The sequence below is a fragment of the Balaenoptera ricei genome, chromosome 16, assembly GCF_028023285.1.
Source record: "Balaenoptera ricei isolate mBalRic1 chromosome 16, mBalRic1.hap2, whole genome shotgun sequence".
NCBI lineage: Eukaryota > Metazoa > Chordata > Mammalia > Artiodactyla > Balaenopteridae > Balaenoptera > Balaenoptera ricei.
The window spans coordinates 6,108,808-6,125,528 of record NC_082654.1 but is presented as its reverse complement, the minus strand read 5'-3'; the positions used below and the strand labels follow the sequence as shown (position 1 = coordinate 6,125,528).

The following is a 16,721-nucleotide window of genomic DNA, read 5'->3' as shown; positions in this document are numbered from 1 at the left end:
CACCCCAAAACACACCACCAGACATGGACCTGCCCACCAGAAAGCCAAGATCCAGCCTCATCCACTAGAACACAGGCACTAGTCCCCTCCACCAGGAAGCTTACACAACCCACTGAAACAACCTTAGCCACTGGGGACAGATACCAAAAACGATGGAAACTACGAACCTGCAGCCTGTGAAAAGGAGACCCCAAACACAGTAAGTTAACCAAAATGAGAAGACAGAGAAACACACAGCAGATGAAGGAGCAAGGCAAACACCCACCAGACCTAACAAATGAAGAGGAAATAGGCAGTCTACCTGAAAAAGAATTCAGAATAATGATAGTAAAGGTGATCCAAAATCGTGGAAATAGAATGGAGAAAATACAAGAAACGTTTAACAAGGACCTAGAAGAACTAAAGAGCAAACAAACAGAGATGAACAAGACAATAAATGAACTTAAAAATTCTCTAGAAGGAATCAATAGCAGAATAACTGAGGCAGAAGAACGGATAAGTGACCTGAAGATAAAATAGTGGAAATAACTACCGCAGAGCAGAATAAAGACAAAAGAACGAAAAGAATTGAGGACAGTCTCAGAGACCTCTGGGACAACATTAAATGCACCAACATTCGAATTATAGTGGTACCAGAGGAAGAGAAAAAAAAAGGGACTGAGAAAATATTTGAAGAGATTATAGTTAAAAACTTCCCTAATATGGGAAAGGAAATAGTTAATCAAGTCCAGGAAGCACAGAGAGACCCATACTGGATAAATCCAAGGAGAAACACACCAAGACACATATTAATCAAACTATCAAAAATTAAATACAAAGAAAAAATATTAAAAGCAGCAAGGGAAAAACAACAAATAACACACAAGGTAATCCCCATAAGGTTAACAGCTGATCTTTCAGCAGAAATGCTGCAAGCCAGAAGGGAGTGGCAGGACATATTTAAAGTGATGATGAAAGAGAAAAACCTACAACCAAGATTACTCTACCCAGCAAGGATCTCATTCAGATTTGACAAAGAAATTAAAAGCTTTACAGACAAGCAAAAGCTAGGAGAATTCAGCACCACCAAACCAGCTTTACAACAAATGCTAAAGGAACTTCTCTAGGCAGGAAACACAAGAGAAGGAAAGACCTACAATAATAAACCCAAAACAAATAAGAAAATGGTAATAGGAACATACATATGGATAATTACCTTAAATGTAAATGGATTTAATGCTCCAACCAAAAGATGTAGATTGGCTGAATGGATACAAAAACAAGACCCGTATATATGCTGTCTACAAGAGACCCACTTCAGACCTAGGGACACATACAGACTGAAAGTGAGGGAATGGAAAAAGATATTCCATGCAAATGGAAATCAAAAGAAAGCTGGAGTAGCAATTCTCATATCACACAAAATAGACTTTAAAACAAAGACTATTACAAGAGACAAAGAAAGACACTACATAATGATCAAGGGAGCAATCCAAGAAGAAGATATAACAATTGTAAATATTTATGCACCCAACATAGGAGCACCTCAATACATAAGGCAACTGCTAACAGCTCTAAAGAGGAAATTGACAGTAACACAATAATAATAGGGGACATTAACACCCCACTTTCACCAATGGACGGATCATCCAAAATGAAAATAAATAAGGAAACACAAGCTTTAAATGATACATTAAACAAGATGGACTTAATTGATATTTATAGGACATTCCATCCAAAAACAACAGAATACACATTCTTCCCAAGTGCTCATGGAACATTCTCCAGGATCATATCTTGGGTCGCAAATCAAGCCTGGGTAAATTTAGGAAAATTGAAATCGTATCAAGTATCTTTTCCGACAACAATGCTATGAGACGAGATATCAATTATGGAAAAAATCTGTAAGAAATACAAACACATGGAGGCTAAACAACACACTACTTAATAACCAAGAGATCACTGAAGAAATCAAAGAGGAAATCAAAAAATACCTAGAAACAAATGACAATGAAAACACTATGACCCAAAACCTGTGGGATGCAGCAAAAGCAGTTCTAAGAGGGAAGTTTATAACAATACAATCCTACCTTAAGAAACAAGAAACATCTCAAATAAACAACCTAACCTTACCCCTAAAGCAATTAGAGAAAGAAGAACAAAGAAACCCCGAAGTCAGCAGAAGGAAAGAAATCATAAAGATCAGATCAGAAATAAATGGAAAAGAAATGAAGGAAACTATAGCAAAGATCAATAAAACTAAAAGCTTGTTCTTTGAGAAGATAAACAAAATTAATAAACCATTAGCCAGACTTATCAAGAAAAAAAGGGAGAAGACTCAGATCAATAGAATTAGAAATGAAATAGGAGAAGTAAGAATGGACACTGCAGAAATACAAAGGATCATGAGAGATTACTACAAGCAACTATATGCCAATAAAATGGACAACCTGGAAGAAATGGACAAATTCTGAGAAATGCACAACCTTCTGAGACTGAACCAGGAAGAAATAGAAAATATGAAAAGACCAATCACAAGCCCTGAAATTGAAACTGTGATTAAAACTCTTCCAATAAACAAAAGCCCAGGACCAGATGGCTTCACAGGCGAATTCTATCAAACATTTAGAGAAGAGCTAACACCTATCCTTCTCAAACTCTTCCAAGATATAGCAGAGGGAGGAATACTACCAAACTCATTCTACAAGGCCACCATCACTCTGATACCAAAACCAGACAAAGATGTCACAAAAACAGAAAACTACAGGCCAATATCACTGATGAACATAGATGCAAAAATCCTCAACAAAATACTAGCAAACAGAATCCAACAGCACATTAAAAGGATCATACACTATGATCAAGTGGGGTTTATCCCAGGAATGCAAGGATTCTTCAATATATGCAAATCAATCAACGTGATACACCATATTAACAAATTGAAGGAGAAAAACCATATGATCATCTCAATAGATGCAGAAAAAGTTTTCGACAAAATTCAACACACATTGATGATAAAAACCCTCCAGAAAGTAGGTATAGAGGGAACTTTCCTCAACATAAAAAAGCCATATATGACAAACCCACAGCCAACATCGTCCTCAATGGTGAAAAACTGAAACCATTTCCACTAAGATCAGGAACAAGACAAGATTGCCCACTCTCACCACTATTATTTGACATAGTTTTGGAAGTTTTAGCCACAGCAATCAGAGAAGAAAAAGAAATAAAAGGAATCCAAATAAGAAAAGAAGAAGTAAAGCTGTCACTGTTTGCAGATGACATGATACTATACATAGAGAATCCTAAAGATGCTACCAGAAAACTACTAGAGCTAATCAATGAATTTGGCAAAGTAGCAGGATACAAAATTAATGCACAGTTATCTCTTGCATTCCTATACACTAATGATGAAAAATCTGAAAGAGAAATTAAGGAAACACTCCCATTTACCACTGCAACAAAAAGAATAAAATATCTAGGAATAAACCTACCTCAGGAGACAAAAGACCTGTATGCAGAAAATTATAAGACACTGATGAAAGAAATTAAAGATGATACAAATAGAAGGATAGATATACCATGTTCTTGGATTGGAAGAATCAACACTGTGAAAATGACTCTACTACCCAAAACAATCTACAGATTCAATGCAATCCTTATCAAACTATCACTGACATTTTTCACAGAACTAGAACAAAAAATTTCACAATTTGTATGGAAACACAAAGGACCCTGAATAGCCAAACCAATCTTGAGAAAGAAAAACGGAGCTGGAGGAATCAGACTCCCAGACTTCAGACTGTACTACAAAGCTACAGTAATCAAGACAGTATGGTCCTGGCACAAAAACAGAAATATAGATCAATGGAACAGGATAGAAAGCCCAGAGATAAACCCACGTACATATGGTCACCTTATCTTTGATAAAGGAGGCAAGAATATACAGTGGAGAAAAGACAGCCTCTTCAATAAGTGGTGCTGGGAAAGGAGGACAGCTACATGTAAAAGAATGAAATTAGAACACTCTCTAACACCATACACAAAAATAAACTCCAAGTGGATTAAAGACCTAAATGTAAGGCCAGTCACCATGAAACTCTTAGAGGAAAACATAGGCAGAACACTCTATGACATAAATCACAGCAATATCCTTTTTGACCCACCTATTAGAGAAATGGAAATAATAATGAAAATAAACAAATGGGACCTAATGAAACTTAAAAGCTTTTGCACAGCAAAGGAAACCATAAAGAGGATGAAAAGACAACGTTCAGAATGGGAGAAAATATTTGCAAATGAAGCAAGTGACAAAGGATTAATCTCCAAAACATACAAGCAGCTCATGCAGCTCAATATCAAAAAAACAAACAACTCAATCCAAAAATGGGCAGAAGACCTAAATAGACATTTCTCCAAAGAAGATATACAGATTGCCAACAAACACATGAAAGAATGCTCAACATCATTAATCATTAGAAAAATGCAAACCAAAACTACAATGAGGTATCATCTGACACCGGTCAGAATGGCCATCATCAAAAAATGTACAAACAATAAATGCTGGAGAGGGTGTGGAGAAAAGGGAACCCTCTTGCACTGTTGGTGGGAATGTAAATTGATACAGCCACTATGGAGAATAGTATGAAGATTCCTTAAAAAACTAAAAATAGAACTACCATACGACCCAGCAATCCCACTACTGGGCATATACCCTGAGAAAACCATAATTCAAAAAGAGTCATGTACCACAATGTTCATTGCAGCTCTGTTTACAATAGCCAGGACATGGAAGCAACCTAAGTGTCCATCGACAGATGAATGGATAAAGAAGATGTGGCACATATATACAATGGAATATTACTGAGCCATAAAAAAGAACGAAACTGAGTGATTTGTAGTGAGGTGGATGGACCTAGAGACTGTCATACAGAGTGAAGTAAGTCAGAAAGAGAAAAACAAATACCGTATGCTAACACATATATATGGAATCTAAAAAAAAAAAAAAAGGTCAGAAGAACCTAGTGGCAAGACGGGAATAAAGATGCAGACCTACTAGAGAATGGACTTGAGGATTCGGGGAGGGGGAAGGGTAAGCTGGGACAAAGTGAGAGAGTGGCATGGACATATATACACGACCAAACGTAAAATAGATAGCTAGTGGGAAGCAGCCGCATAGCACAGGGAGATCAGCTCTGTGTTTTGTGACCACCTAGAGGGGTGGGATAGGGAGGGTGGGAGGGAGGGAGATGCAAGAGGGAAAAGATATGGGGACATATGTATATGTATAACTGATTCACTTTGTTGTAAAGCAGAAACTGACACACCATTGTAAAGCAATTATACTCAAAGATGTTAAAAAAAAAAAAAAAAGAAGAAAGAAATAGCATTCAGTAGGCAACCGTTTCAATCTGGAGCAATAATTCTTTGTGCAAAATACAGACCTTTAGTAGTCAAACTCTATGCATGGAGTAAACAATTTTCTGCATGATGTAAAAATAAAAGGAGCAAAATTTAAACTAAAAAACAAACAAACAAAAACATATCCCAGAGCTCCCAAGGGAGCTTCTGTGGCATTGAGATTTGTCATATGGGTGCTGCTTGGCCGCTAACATAGCACAGAGGGAATCTTCACTGGAGCCTGTCAGATTTTGCAAAGAAAACCAAGAAACTGACCAATAAAATCCTCTAGGCCAGTTGAGACCGAAGAGGTAGCCTTAGAAGAGCTGTGAAAACAACTCTGTGCTTAAATGAATCATCTCCCCAAATAATTTCCCTGCTGTGGAGGTTGGCTTTACATCATCTTCTATCTGCCACATGTTTTTCATAAGGAAGAAAATCATAAAAAAATAAAGAAACTCTTGTTCTCCACTTATGTTAAATCCACTTTATCCCACAATGAAATCCACCAGCACATTGAGAGGAAAGAAGTGACTGTTTCCTAACATTTTTAGATAGAGGTCCTCTTTCTATTTTTCTCAGGTGTACCTGAATACATGTGGCTAGCCTCTGCATCTTTTCAGGCCACGGATCTTTGAGGAATTTACTGCCGTTTTCCTTCAGTGTGACTAAATCTGCTTGCCAATGAAACAGATGCTTTAATTTGCCGTTGTTGTTGCCATGGAAACAGCCCTTGAAGGGACAGGCAATGTCTGGACTCCAATTCAGACCTCTGGTTTTCATGCCAGTGGTGCTGGGGCCAGATTCTGCTTTCCTATTCTACCCCCTGAGCATCTGCTTCCACACAGGATGCTGGGATGCATTTGATTTTTTAAAAATTTATTTATTTATTTTTGGCTGCGTTGGGTCCTCGTTGCTGCGCGTGGGCCCTCTCCAGTCACGGCGAGTGGGGGCCACCCTTCCCTGCGGTGCGCGGGCCCCTCACTGCGGTGGCCTCTCTTGCCGTGGAGCACGGGCTCCAGGCGAGCGGGCTTCAGCAGCCGTGGCTCATGGACTGTAGAGCGCAGGCTCAGCAGCTGTGGCTCACGGGCTCAGCTGCTCTGCGGCATGTGGGATCCTCCCGGACCAGGGCTTGAACCCGCGTCCCCTGCACTGGCAGGCGGACTCCCAACCGCTGCACCACCAGGGAAGCCCAGATGTATTTGATTTTAAAAAGACAAGAAAATCAGAGTCTCAATGGAGTGGTTTCAGAGTTAGGCTGAAACCTGCACTCCAGCAGCTGCTCAGGGATGGGCCCAGGCACACTTCTGCACCCTCATGGCATCTGTCACAAATGTGGGTGCCCAACAAGGGGCTGTGGAATGAACTCCCAAGAGTGAGGTGCTAAGTTTGGGGAATACAGTTGACTACCAACAGGCAAAGGCAGAGCAATGATTAGCGGTGGTCCCTAAAGAGTATCCTGCCTTTTACCTCGGACCTCGGGGTAAACCAAGAGTTGATGGGGAAAAGTTCTTCTCTAGAAGAATTCCAGCTAACAAATGAAGGAACCATAGAATAAGAACATCACCCCCTTTGCTAGACCGAAAGAGAGAACTGATCTAGGCATTCATTGTTACTGGCCACTGACTCTGGCAGCTAGAGGTTGGTGCGGAGCTTTATAATGGAAGCATTAGAATGATCCCTGAACCCAGAGATCCATCCAGCATCGCAAAAAAGAGACAAGCAGAGGTCACAGAACTCCTGATGTGATGCAAGAAAAGGATAGAACATCCCTCACGATGTAGTCCTGCCAAAAAACCAGAACCTGAATCTGCTCAAGGCTGTAGCTCTAACTACTGGTTAACAGAAAACACAGGGGACAAAGGAATGGGCGAGATGACACCATGGGGATGAAATCAGCAAAATCAAGAATGTGGAAAATTCTACTGGGCAAGCAATCTGGTTTCACTCACAAGGATTACAAGATTTCAATTGCAAGAATTAAAAAAAAAGGAACCAGGAGCCTATATATTAAAAAAAGACTTAGATGTAGTAACCAAACCAAACCAAAGTGTTTCAAGCTCTCTGCAGGGTTAGTTTTATTTATTGTCTCATGTGATCAATGAAGAGTCATTATGTCACACAAACAGAAGCATCGTGGTCTTTCTGTTGAGGACATGACAACTAGAAAAAGGCAAGAGACTCGCCATAAATACACCAGCCTGCACAGTACCTGCACACAACCACCCCTGGCCACCCGGCAGGGAAGGGGACGGTGAAATGACAACCACAAAGCCAGTATCAGCTCTCCCCTAGGCCGCCAGAGACCATCTGGAAATGGTCAGGACAGCCATTATTATCCATTTGGGATGCAGTTCTGGAGGGGAACCCCGAGGACACAGCAGGGTTTTCATCAGAAAATCATACACCCACAGCACAAGAAGTGAAAGACGACAAGTGACGTAATTAAACGTGGAGACCCACTTCCACATCAAATGCCCTTTTCAAGTCCTTCTAACTTCACAGAAAGTGCTCAAGGCTGCCACGCTCTCAAACTGGCACCCAGAGGGGCACCGTTTTGAAAAGGTTGATCTTAACTGATTTAGGCTCTTTAAAGTTAAGTCAGGTTGAAGAACAAAAACTCTAAAAATGGTGTTCTGACCTTTTCCAGTGTCTGTATAACTTCAAAGACTGACATGAGGAGGGAAGCTCAAGGGAATTTAGTTCTTATCCAGGAAACAAAATTTAGTCCAATTAGAAAGATCTTAAATGTTCAGGCTGAGAGATTGTAACTGAAATTGGAAGTTTAGTCTAGTTACAAGATTGCTGATGTCCATGTAGCCGGCGTCAATTCCATGAGTCTACAGTCATGCTTAGAGAATTTTCTCCCATCCTTTCCTGCCTTCATCAAAGTGTAGAGGTGACCCCTCTGGTACTGCCCGGTGAGGGATGGGGCTTATTAAGCTGCAGGAATTAGGCAACCTGAAGAAGTGTGTGACTCCCTGTAGGAAAGAACATTCCCACTGGGCATGCGTCAGCCAAGACCCCAAACTGGAAGGAACTGGCCAGCTGGTGTTTCCTGCCAATCCCAGCAATGCCCAACAGCCCCTCTTGCCATGATGGAAACGTTCCTAGAGCCAAATGTGATTACAGAGCACTTGAACCATGGCTAGTGTGACCAAGGAACTAAAGTTTTAATCTTTTAAGATTAATTTAAATAGCTTCGTGAAGCCAATGGCTCTCTAATAAAACTATGAATATAGCTCCTTGAGGAATACAGAATACAGGCCCTATCACTGGGGATTCTGGTTCAATAGAGAGAAGCGAAGCCAGGCATCTGTCTTTGGAATAAGCTCCCCAGGTGGTCGTGATGCTGGTGGTCCCCTCAACCGCCCCAGACTTGAAGGACAGTAAGAGTCTGTGCGTGGTCCTGGTGGAGGGGCAGACCCACTGCACGGAGACAGACCATAAGAAGGACACAGAACTGGGCTTGGGAGTGAGCCCAGAGGCCACAGGCTCGCCCCACCTGGCTCCCGCCTGGAAAAAGCAGGAAGCACTGACACTGCCTGAGGCTGTGTGAGGCTATTCAGATACTCTCAAGGCCACGGCCAATGTCTCGTGATGTTCTGCCCACCGCAGGCTCATGCTCTCCAGCTCAGAGCCCCAGCCACTGCCGCAAACATCCATGGATCCCAAAGAAATGCCATGTCCAGGTCCACATGAGAAGACTCCACAGGTCACCTCCAGAGTGGATTCTGTGAGGCCCGAATGTCCACCTTCGCCCAAGACTCGGAGGACCATGACCACCACGATCCGTATCTTTGTGTCCCTGACCCCTGCTCAACTGGCAAGTTCTTGGTCCTTTCCTAGGGTTCTCTCCTCTGATCAAAGAGCATCACTGTTCTTCCAGCATTTCACGTATAAGAATCACCCTGACACCTTCCTTTCCATATTACACCATACATTCGACTACCCATCAATTTCTGTCCAGAACATTCTCAACTATTCCCTTCTATGAGTGTCAGTGCCCTGCTTACAGGCCTTGCTTCCATGAGGCACCATGGTTCTTAGGAGAAAATACAAGGTCTTATAATGGAGCCCAAGGTGCCACATGGACTGGTCTCCACTCTTCTCTCCCCATCTCCCTCTTGCTCACCAGCACACGGACCTTCATTTCTGAAACACTTCAACGCTCCTTCCCCTGCTTTGGGGAACTTTCCGTATGCACATCCTTCTCTCTAGAACCCTCTACGCTCTACCCTCCTTTACCTGGCTCACCCCTCTTCATGTAAAGCTTAAACGCTGCTTCATTGCATGGTTCCTTCCTGAACCAGGCTGGGCCACCTGCTTGTCTTTTTAGCTCTCAGCACCACTGTCATTCAGTATTGTCCTGTGATGACCTGTTTAGCGTTGGGCTCCTTGACTGACCTCCAAGAGGACAAGGACTTTACCTTGTTGATGACTCTATCACCAGTGCCAACTGTAGTGGCTGGTATGAAATAAATGTTTGTGCTAAAAATAGAGCTGTCATATGATCCTGCAATCCCACTCCTGGGCATATATCCGGACAAAACGATAATTCAAAAAGATACATGCACCCCTATGTTCATAGCAGCACTATTTACAATAGTCAAGACATGGAAACAATCTAAATGTCTATCAACAGATGAATGGATAAAGACGATGTGCTACATATATATAATGGGATACTACTCAGCCATAAAAAAGAATGAAATAATGCCATTTGCAGCAACATGGATGCAACTAGAGATTATCATATAAGTGAAGTAAGTCAGAAAGAGAACAACAAATACCATATGATATCACTTATATGTGGAATCTAAAATATGACACAAATGAACTTATCTACGAAACCGAAACAGATTCACAGACATAGAGAACAAACTTGTGGTTGCCAAGGGGGAGGAGGTTGAGGGAGGGATTTATTGGGAGTTTGAGTTTAGCAGATGCAAACTATTATATAGAGAATGGATAAACAACAAGGCCCTACTGTATAGCACAGGGAACTATATTCAATATCCCGTGATAAACCATAATGGAAAAGAATATGAAAAAGAATGTATATATATGTATAACTGAATAACTCTGCTGTACAATAGAGATTAACACCACACTGTAAATCAACTATACTTGAATAAAATAAATTTTAAAAAAATAAATGTTTTTGGATAAATGACTAAGTAAAAAGAGAAATAGTCTGATTGATTTATTGTTGATTAACATTAGGAATCATTTGAATTAATAAAGACTGATAAGATTTGTGAATGGCGGAAGGGAAGTTGAGAGATAAAAACATAAGATGAGATAGTAAAGTTTCTATAATACAGTTTTGCCTTCAATAGTTTAGTCAATAATTAGAACCACCAGGCAAATTAAAGCTGGAGGCTCTAACAGGCAGGTGAGGCTTCTTCTGCAAGAGTAGACGTGGAAAGAAATAGCATTCTGCACGCAAACAAAGATTTTAAAATTCTAATTCCTGAGGATGTCAAGATTGTGAAATTAAGACCATGACCACAACAGGAACCCCAAGGATTAGCACACGAATCCTTTCCAGCTCTTGTCAGAAGTGAGATGTTCGGCCAGCGTCAAGCCTTACGGGTATAGAGTAGTCATAACCCGATCTCTATTAATTTAGGACATTTAAAACAGGACACAGTTACAGTGAAGCCAAGGATACAACTGGGTGAAGTAACTAATATCACTGGGCCCACAAGAATATGTCACTGAATCATTCAAACCTGATCATCAGAAAGAACATGAGCTCTAACCTCTTGGCACTGACTGTACGCGGACTTTTATTCCATTTTGCAGATGAGCAAACAGAGAAAATATAAGCACCTTGTTGCTGGAAGCAAAGCTGGGTTTCTGAACCTGGCTTCCTGAGTCCCGCCCCAGCATTCTTTCCAGAAGCTTTCTCCTTGAATAGGTAGTTTCTCTCACCACCCAGGACAGACCTTTAACCTCCTGCTGACTCACTCCTGGCCTGATCCAGGCCTTCCACGTCCCATCCTTCACTCTTTGCTAAGTGCTCAGAGAGTGCCCACCACAGGCCAGGCCACAAGGAAGGGGATGGAGGGGGAAGTAAAGACCCTGCCCCCTGACCTTGAGGACACCTCTAGCTGGTGGGAGAGGTGACGAAAGTCCAACAGTGGAGGCGAGCACGGCGGCAGGCAGCTTTCAAACATCGCGCTTGAAACGGCGCAGGGGTCAGGGTTCTGCGTGTGGCCTGACCAGGGTCATGCACAGCAGAACGGTGGCCTCTCCAGCCCGGGACGCACCTCAGGGACCTGCGCACACCCAGACAACAGCCATCTTTCAGCAGCCGCGTGGCCTCAGGGGCTCACATTGAATATTCACGTCTCGTTCGCAAGAACTACTAGTCAATTTCCTTCTGCACTTACAATGTTTATTTTTTTGTTAACCCAAGAATAGGACTTTACATTTATCCCCATTAAATCTCATCTTGTTAGTTTTGGCCCATTGATCCAAACTGCTGAAATCTCCATAATCCAGATTCTGCCATGCAGAGCACCGTTATTCCCCGCCAGCTCTGCGTTGCCGAGAAACGTGATCAGCACACCGTTGATGTCTTCATAGCGATGGGCTGACAGAATTGTGGGCCAGGATGAGGTCTTGTACACTGTCCTGCAGCCACTGACGGCAATCTCGGTCCCGCTGTCCAACACGATTTGGTTCAACCTGAACAACGGATTAATATCCTCCAGGTAGCTATTCAGCCAACTGCTAATCTACCCAGTCCTACCTCTGCACCGGCTGCATTTCTCTACCCTACATCATGACATTCTGAGATACCGTCCAACAAATGCCTTCTCAAATATTTATGCCCACGTTTGACAAATTTAAAACGCTCCTTTCTGCAACTGTTCTAGAGTGAATATTAATTAGAGTGGCCCCTTAAGAGATGTCTGGAATTATTCCAGACAGAAGAAAAGTCAATGCCAAAGTTCTTCTAGCTCAGAGACGCCCCAAATATAAATCAAGTGGGCCGTGGACTTCCCCCGGCAATTGCCTTCAACCGGTGATGGACAGTGCTTGAAAACAGAAAGCTCGGTGGGAACGATCTACTGCCATCAGTTTTAATTATCCTAAACTGGAAAAACGGATGTCTAAGCTGGCCAGCCTGTCCAATAAAGCATTTTGATCAAAGATGCAGTTGCACAGAGCACCTGTTTAAGGAATGGCCTGGGTGCCCATGGGGATACAGGAGAGCTACGGAACTTGTAAAGCTGGTCCCCGCGGTTCCACAGGCAGACAGCAGCATGGTGAGAAATGCTCCTCCAGGGAAGCTTTGAGTTTCTTTAAACATTCAATTATGGCTCTACAAACAGATTTTAAGTGAACAGCATCTGATCTCTGCACAAATTAGAGATGCTAGAAGGCAAATCAAATAGATTCCCTGAAACAACCACGTAATACAAATTCAGCCCTGTTTCATGAAGAATTGGTTTACACACGAAGAGTCTGGAGTGGGGTTACTTAGGTGGCTCTCTTTTTGCATTTGCTTTATATGATGATTTTTATGATTGAAAGACACCTTTATATTGGTTATGATTTTAAAGCAGGTTTTTAATTAAAATAGATTCCTGGATATAGTCCATGGGTAGAGCTTTTTAGCCCTTGGAAAGTTGCTGGGGGCCTTTCTAACATCCACCATTTTTTAAAAAAAATTTTTATTGGAGTATAGTTGCTATACAATCTTGTGGTAGTTTCAGGCGTACAGCAAAGTAAGTCAGTTATACGTATACATATATCCTCTCTCTTCAAGGTTCTCATTTCTTTTTTATGAAGAGTAAATACTTCAACGTTCTTCATTACAAGCATTTTCAAGTTTTTAGAGCAGCTTTTTTTCCTTCAAGATAAAAAGTTTTCCTAATCTTAACAGTAATATTTTCTTGTTATAAAACATTAATAAAGAAAGTAAATGTTGTCCAAATCTTTCTAGCATACATGTACATGAGTATAATTTTAAGATAAAAACTGAATGCCATGTAAACTACTATCCAACATGCCGTTCACACTGGTCACATTATCAATGCTATTTACAATAATAAAAATCTCCATCATCATCTTTAGATGTACTACTGTGTAGTATTATTTCATAGCTGAGTCGCAACTTATTTAATCGATCTCCTATTGACGTATCTTAGGTAAAACTTTCTGCAATGAACATCCTTGAACACAGGGCTGACTCCCCCCGTAGGCTCTAAAGCAGGGTACCGACCAGGTTACCTGCTCGGGCTCTCTGTTCTGTTGGTTGTTAAATATTTACATTTATCCTGCTTCCTCGTACATTTATCTTTGGGTTCTTATAGCTTCATTTGGATAAATTCTCCAATTGGATCTACTGGGCCAAAGGCTATGCAAATTAAAACTTCTATTTTAATTTTTCATTTTGGATAGGTTGATTACCTTTTGTGCCTGACAAACAACCAGTAGCATACAAGCATTTCATTCTACCTATAAAGTTGTAGAATTTTTTGGTATTCATCATTTCAAAAGTGAAGTGCTTATGGAACAGACATGTCACCATCTTCAAAAATTTATTATACTGAAGTAATTGGGGGAAATGGATTGGAAATGGATTATTAAAATAGTCATATTACCATGCTCTAATTTTGAAAATGTCATTTTTAACAGAATGAAATTTCCACAATGAGTATAAGTAGGATAATTAAAATAAAGCTATAAAATGTTATAGGAACACATTAAACCATCTCCATATACTTTTCTAAAACATGCTTTGCCAGTGAAGTTGGGAAAAGAAATAAACCAAGAAGAGACAGTTTTAAGTTTACAACTTTTCTAATTTTGAGATTATTTTGTGAAAGGCCCAGAATTGGAAATGAGCAAATTAAGGTACCTTTTAAAATGATCTTTTATACAAATTAGCCACTGCCTAGTAGTCAGCATGCACTATACTTCCCGCCTTAATGGAAGGTAAATCATTTTCAAAGGGAACCATGAATAAGGCTATTAACCCACTTTACAGACTCAGAGAACCAGAGGGGCTCGAAGAAATGCATTTCTATATAGAAAAGGACGTCATTATAAAGCTAAATGAAGAAGTAGGATATCATATTACACACAGACTACAATATCAACTAGGAAGACAAAAGAAGCAAAGCCTTTTCTACAAGGAAAAAAAAATCTATATGAACATTCACCAGAATGCCAACCAACGTTGTGCTTGGTGGTAGGGGTACTTTGTTGGGGGGGGTGGGGCCTCTTGATTTTTTTCCCTACAGTTTTCAATTTTCTGCATTGGACACATATTCCTTTTAGAGTGAAAACAAATAACTTAAGGTTTTTATTAAGTCAATTTCCATTCCTCTACCTGCAGCCCTAATATCACGTAAAGGTCCAGGATCAGTCTCACTCATGCCATTTACCACATTCCTCCAACAGGCTAACAGTAAGAACAGTCGCAATAAAGACACTTCCCAAATCCAGCTGCCAATCCTAAAACCCCATCTAGGAAATGCATCACCACCAGAAGCCTGATTTTCTTTTGCTCTTTCAAGGAATACCAAGTTTCGTCCACTGAGATATTTTCAAAACCACATACAAACAGCAGTGTACAAAAATGTAAATGTCCTATGATATTCTTACATGAAAAAAAAGAGCATGAAAATATATACTTTGTTAAGAGAGACATATCAAAAGCAATATTCAGGTTTCCGTTCAGCCCCCTGATTATCCAAGATGTATTCCTGAATCTCTAGTTTAAGATCACCAAGTCACAAGAAAAGCTAAAAACACATTATTTACTGCTCATAAAAGCTTTTAATCCATCTAATGGTGAGGGAGAAACATGCAAGAAATGCAAAGAGGCAGGCTGCAGACCCCCAAGAAGCAGGCCATGCTATTTTACATATACTCATTTAAAATATATATTTAATATATATTCATATGCATTTTAAAATGTACCTATTTTTTAATAATTGCTGTTGGCCATGGTGTCAGATACTGAAGGTGAGACTTGGCCATTCATGATCCTGTTCATCTGATTTGCTCAGGACCCTCAAACCAAAGTAAGTATAAGTAAGTGATCTGACTCGTTTACATAGAGATGCTGAGTCAGATTTTTGTGACTCAATATCTCTGGCAGAACTCATTTCAGTGAAGCTGTCTTATCTACACTGTCATTTCAGCAAAAAATCAGCATTTCACTGATGGGTGAGAAACAGGGACCAGTAATTCTGGAAGACAGAAACTCCAATTTTGAAACAAGCATGACTTGGGAACTTATATCTTTAAATACAGATTGCTTATTAGGAGAGCTCGATTCTTTTCTGGTACTAATCAAATAGAATAGTAAGGGGTCCTTTAGATCTGAGGAACCCATGGGGAGAGCCACAGTATAAAGGATGACAAGAATATGAGTTATTTTTACTTGTGCCTTGAACCAGGCACAGTTTTCTCCTGGGAAGGCATACAAAATATGTAATAACATCCATGTGCTACAGAAAAAAAAATATAATACTATTTTCTGAAAATATATATAATTTTGCAAAAAAAAAAAAGGGCCAAATTTTTAAGTAAAAAGATAAAATAAATACTTCATACCACTGGAGACAAGGTCTGAAAGATAAAATAAACTTTTGGTATTTCCCAAGGAAAAAAGAGCTTCTACCCATTTGAAGCTGTTTCTCCTTATATAACCCAGGAACTGCCAAAAGTCAACTAATTATGGAACACTGTTATTGGAACAGAACAGAGGATGCTTAAATTCTATCCTTGAAACATCAGGCTCTGAAAAAAAAAGAAACATCAGAACTATGAGAAAAACCTGCTGAGCTAGAAAGTTCTCTTTTAGAGCGATAAAATTCTTTATTTTTCCATTGGATCATTTTTTGAAGTTAATTCCAGCCTCACATCCAAATTTGGATTATGAATCCACACATTTAGTTCTGTGTCTCTAAATGCCAACATCAATTACACAGCAATCTCCAGTCCCCATGTTGTAACTTTCTCCTATTGTGTCATAAACAGGAATTAACTCGACTTACTTGTTTCTTTCCAGATTTACAATCAGTTCTTTGCTTTCCAATTGTATTCGAAAATTCAACACTCCTGGATGATTCTGAAAGATAAATAAGAGAAGTCAGTTGAAGATCATTTCCCTTCGATGTGCCAGTATCTGAATATGCTCTGTAGGCATAGTCAATAGAGGGAGAGAAAAATACATTTTCTTCCCGGGACCATTCTGAGATCCTGAGTAGAGGAGATCAAAACAAGCAGGACAAGAGTCTGGAAAACTCATCACCCTCCCAGACGGTACTGACACACCTGCATTCCTGGCCTCTGCACTCCTTTCCTCG

General features: G+C 40.4%; 1 protein-coding gene across 2 annotated transcripts in view; it reads right to left on the bottom strand.

The window, feature by feature from the left end:
• ADAM12 (ADAM metallopeptidase domain 12) overlaps positions 1-16,721 on the bottom strand; it is a 387,521-nt gene that overhangs the window by 254,520 nt on the left and 116,280 nt on the right. For both annotated transcript variants that reach the window (XM_059900751.1, XM_059900749.1), the window contains exon 3: positions 16,410-16,483. In XM_059900751.1, the coding sequence (XP_059756734.1) occupies positions 16,410-16,483 (74 nt within the window). The remainder of the gene's footprint in view (positions 1-16,409; positions 16,484-16,721) is intronic.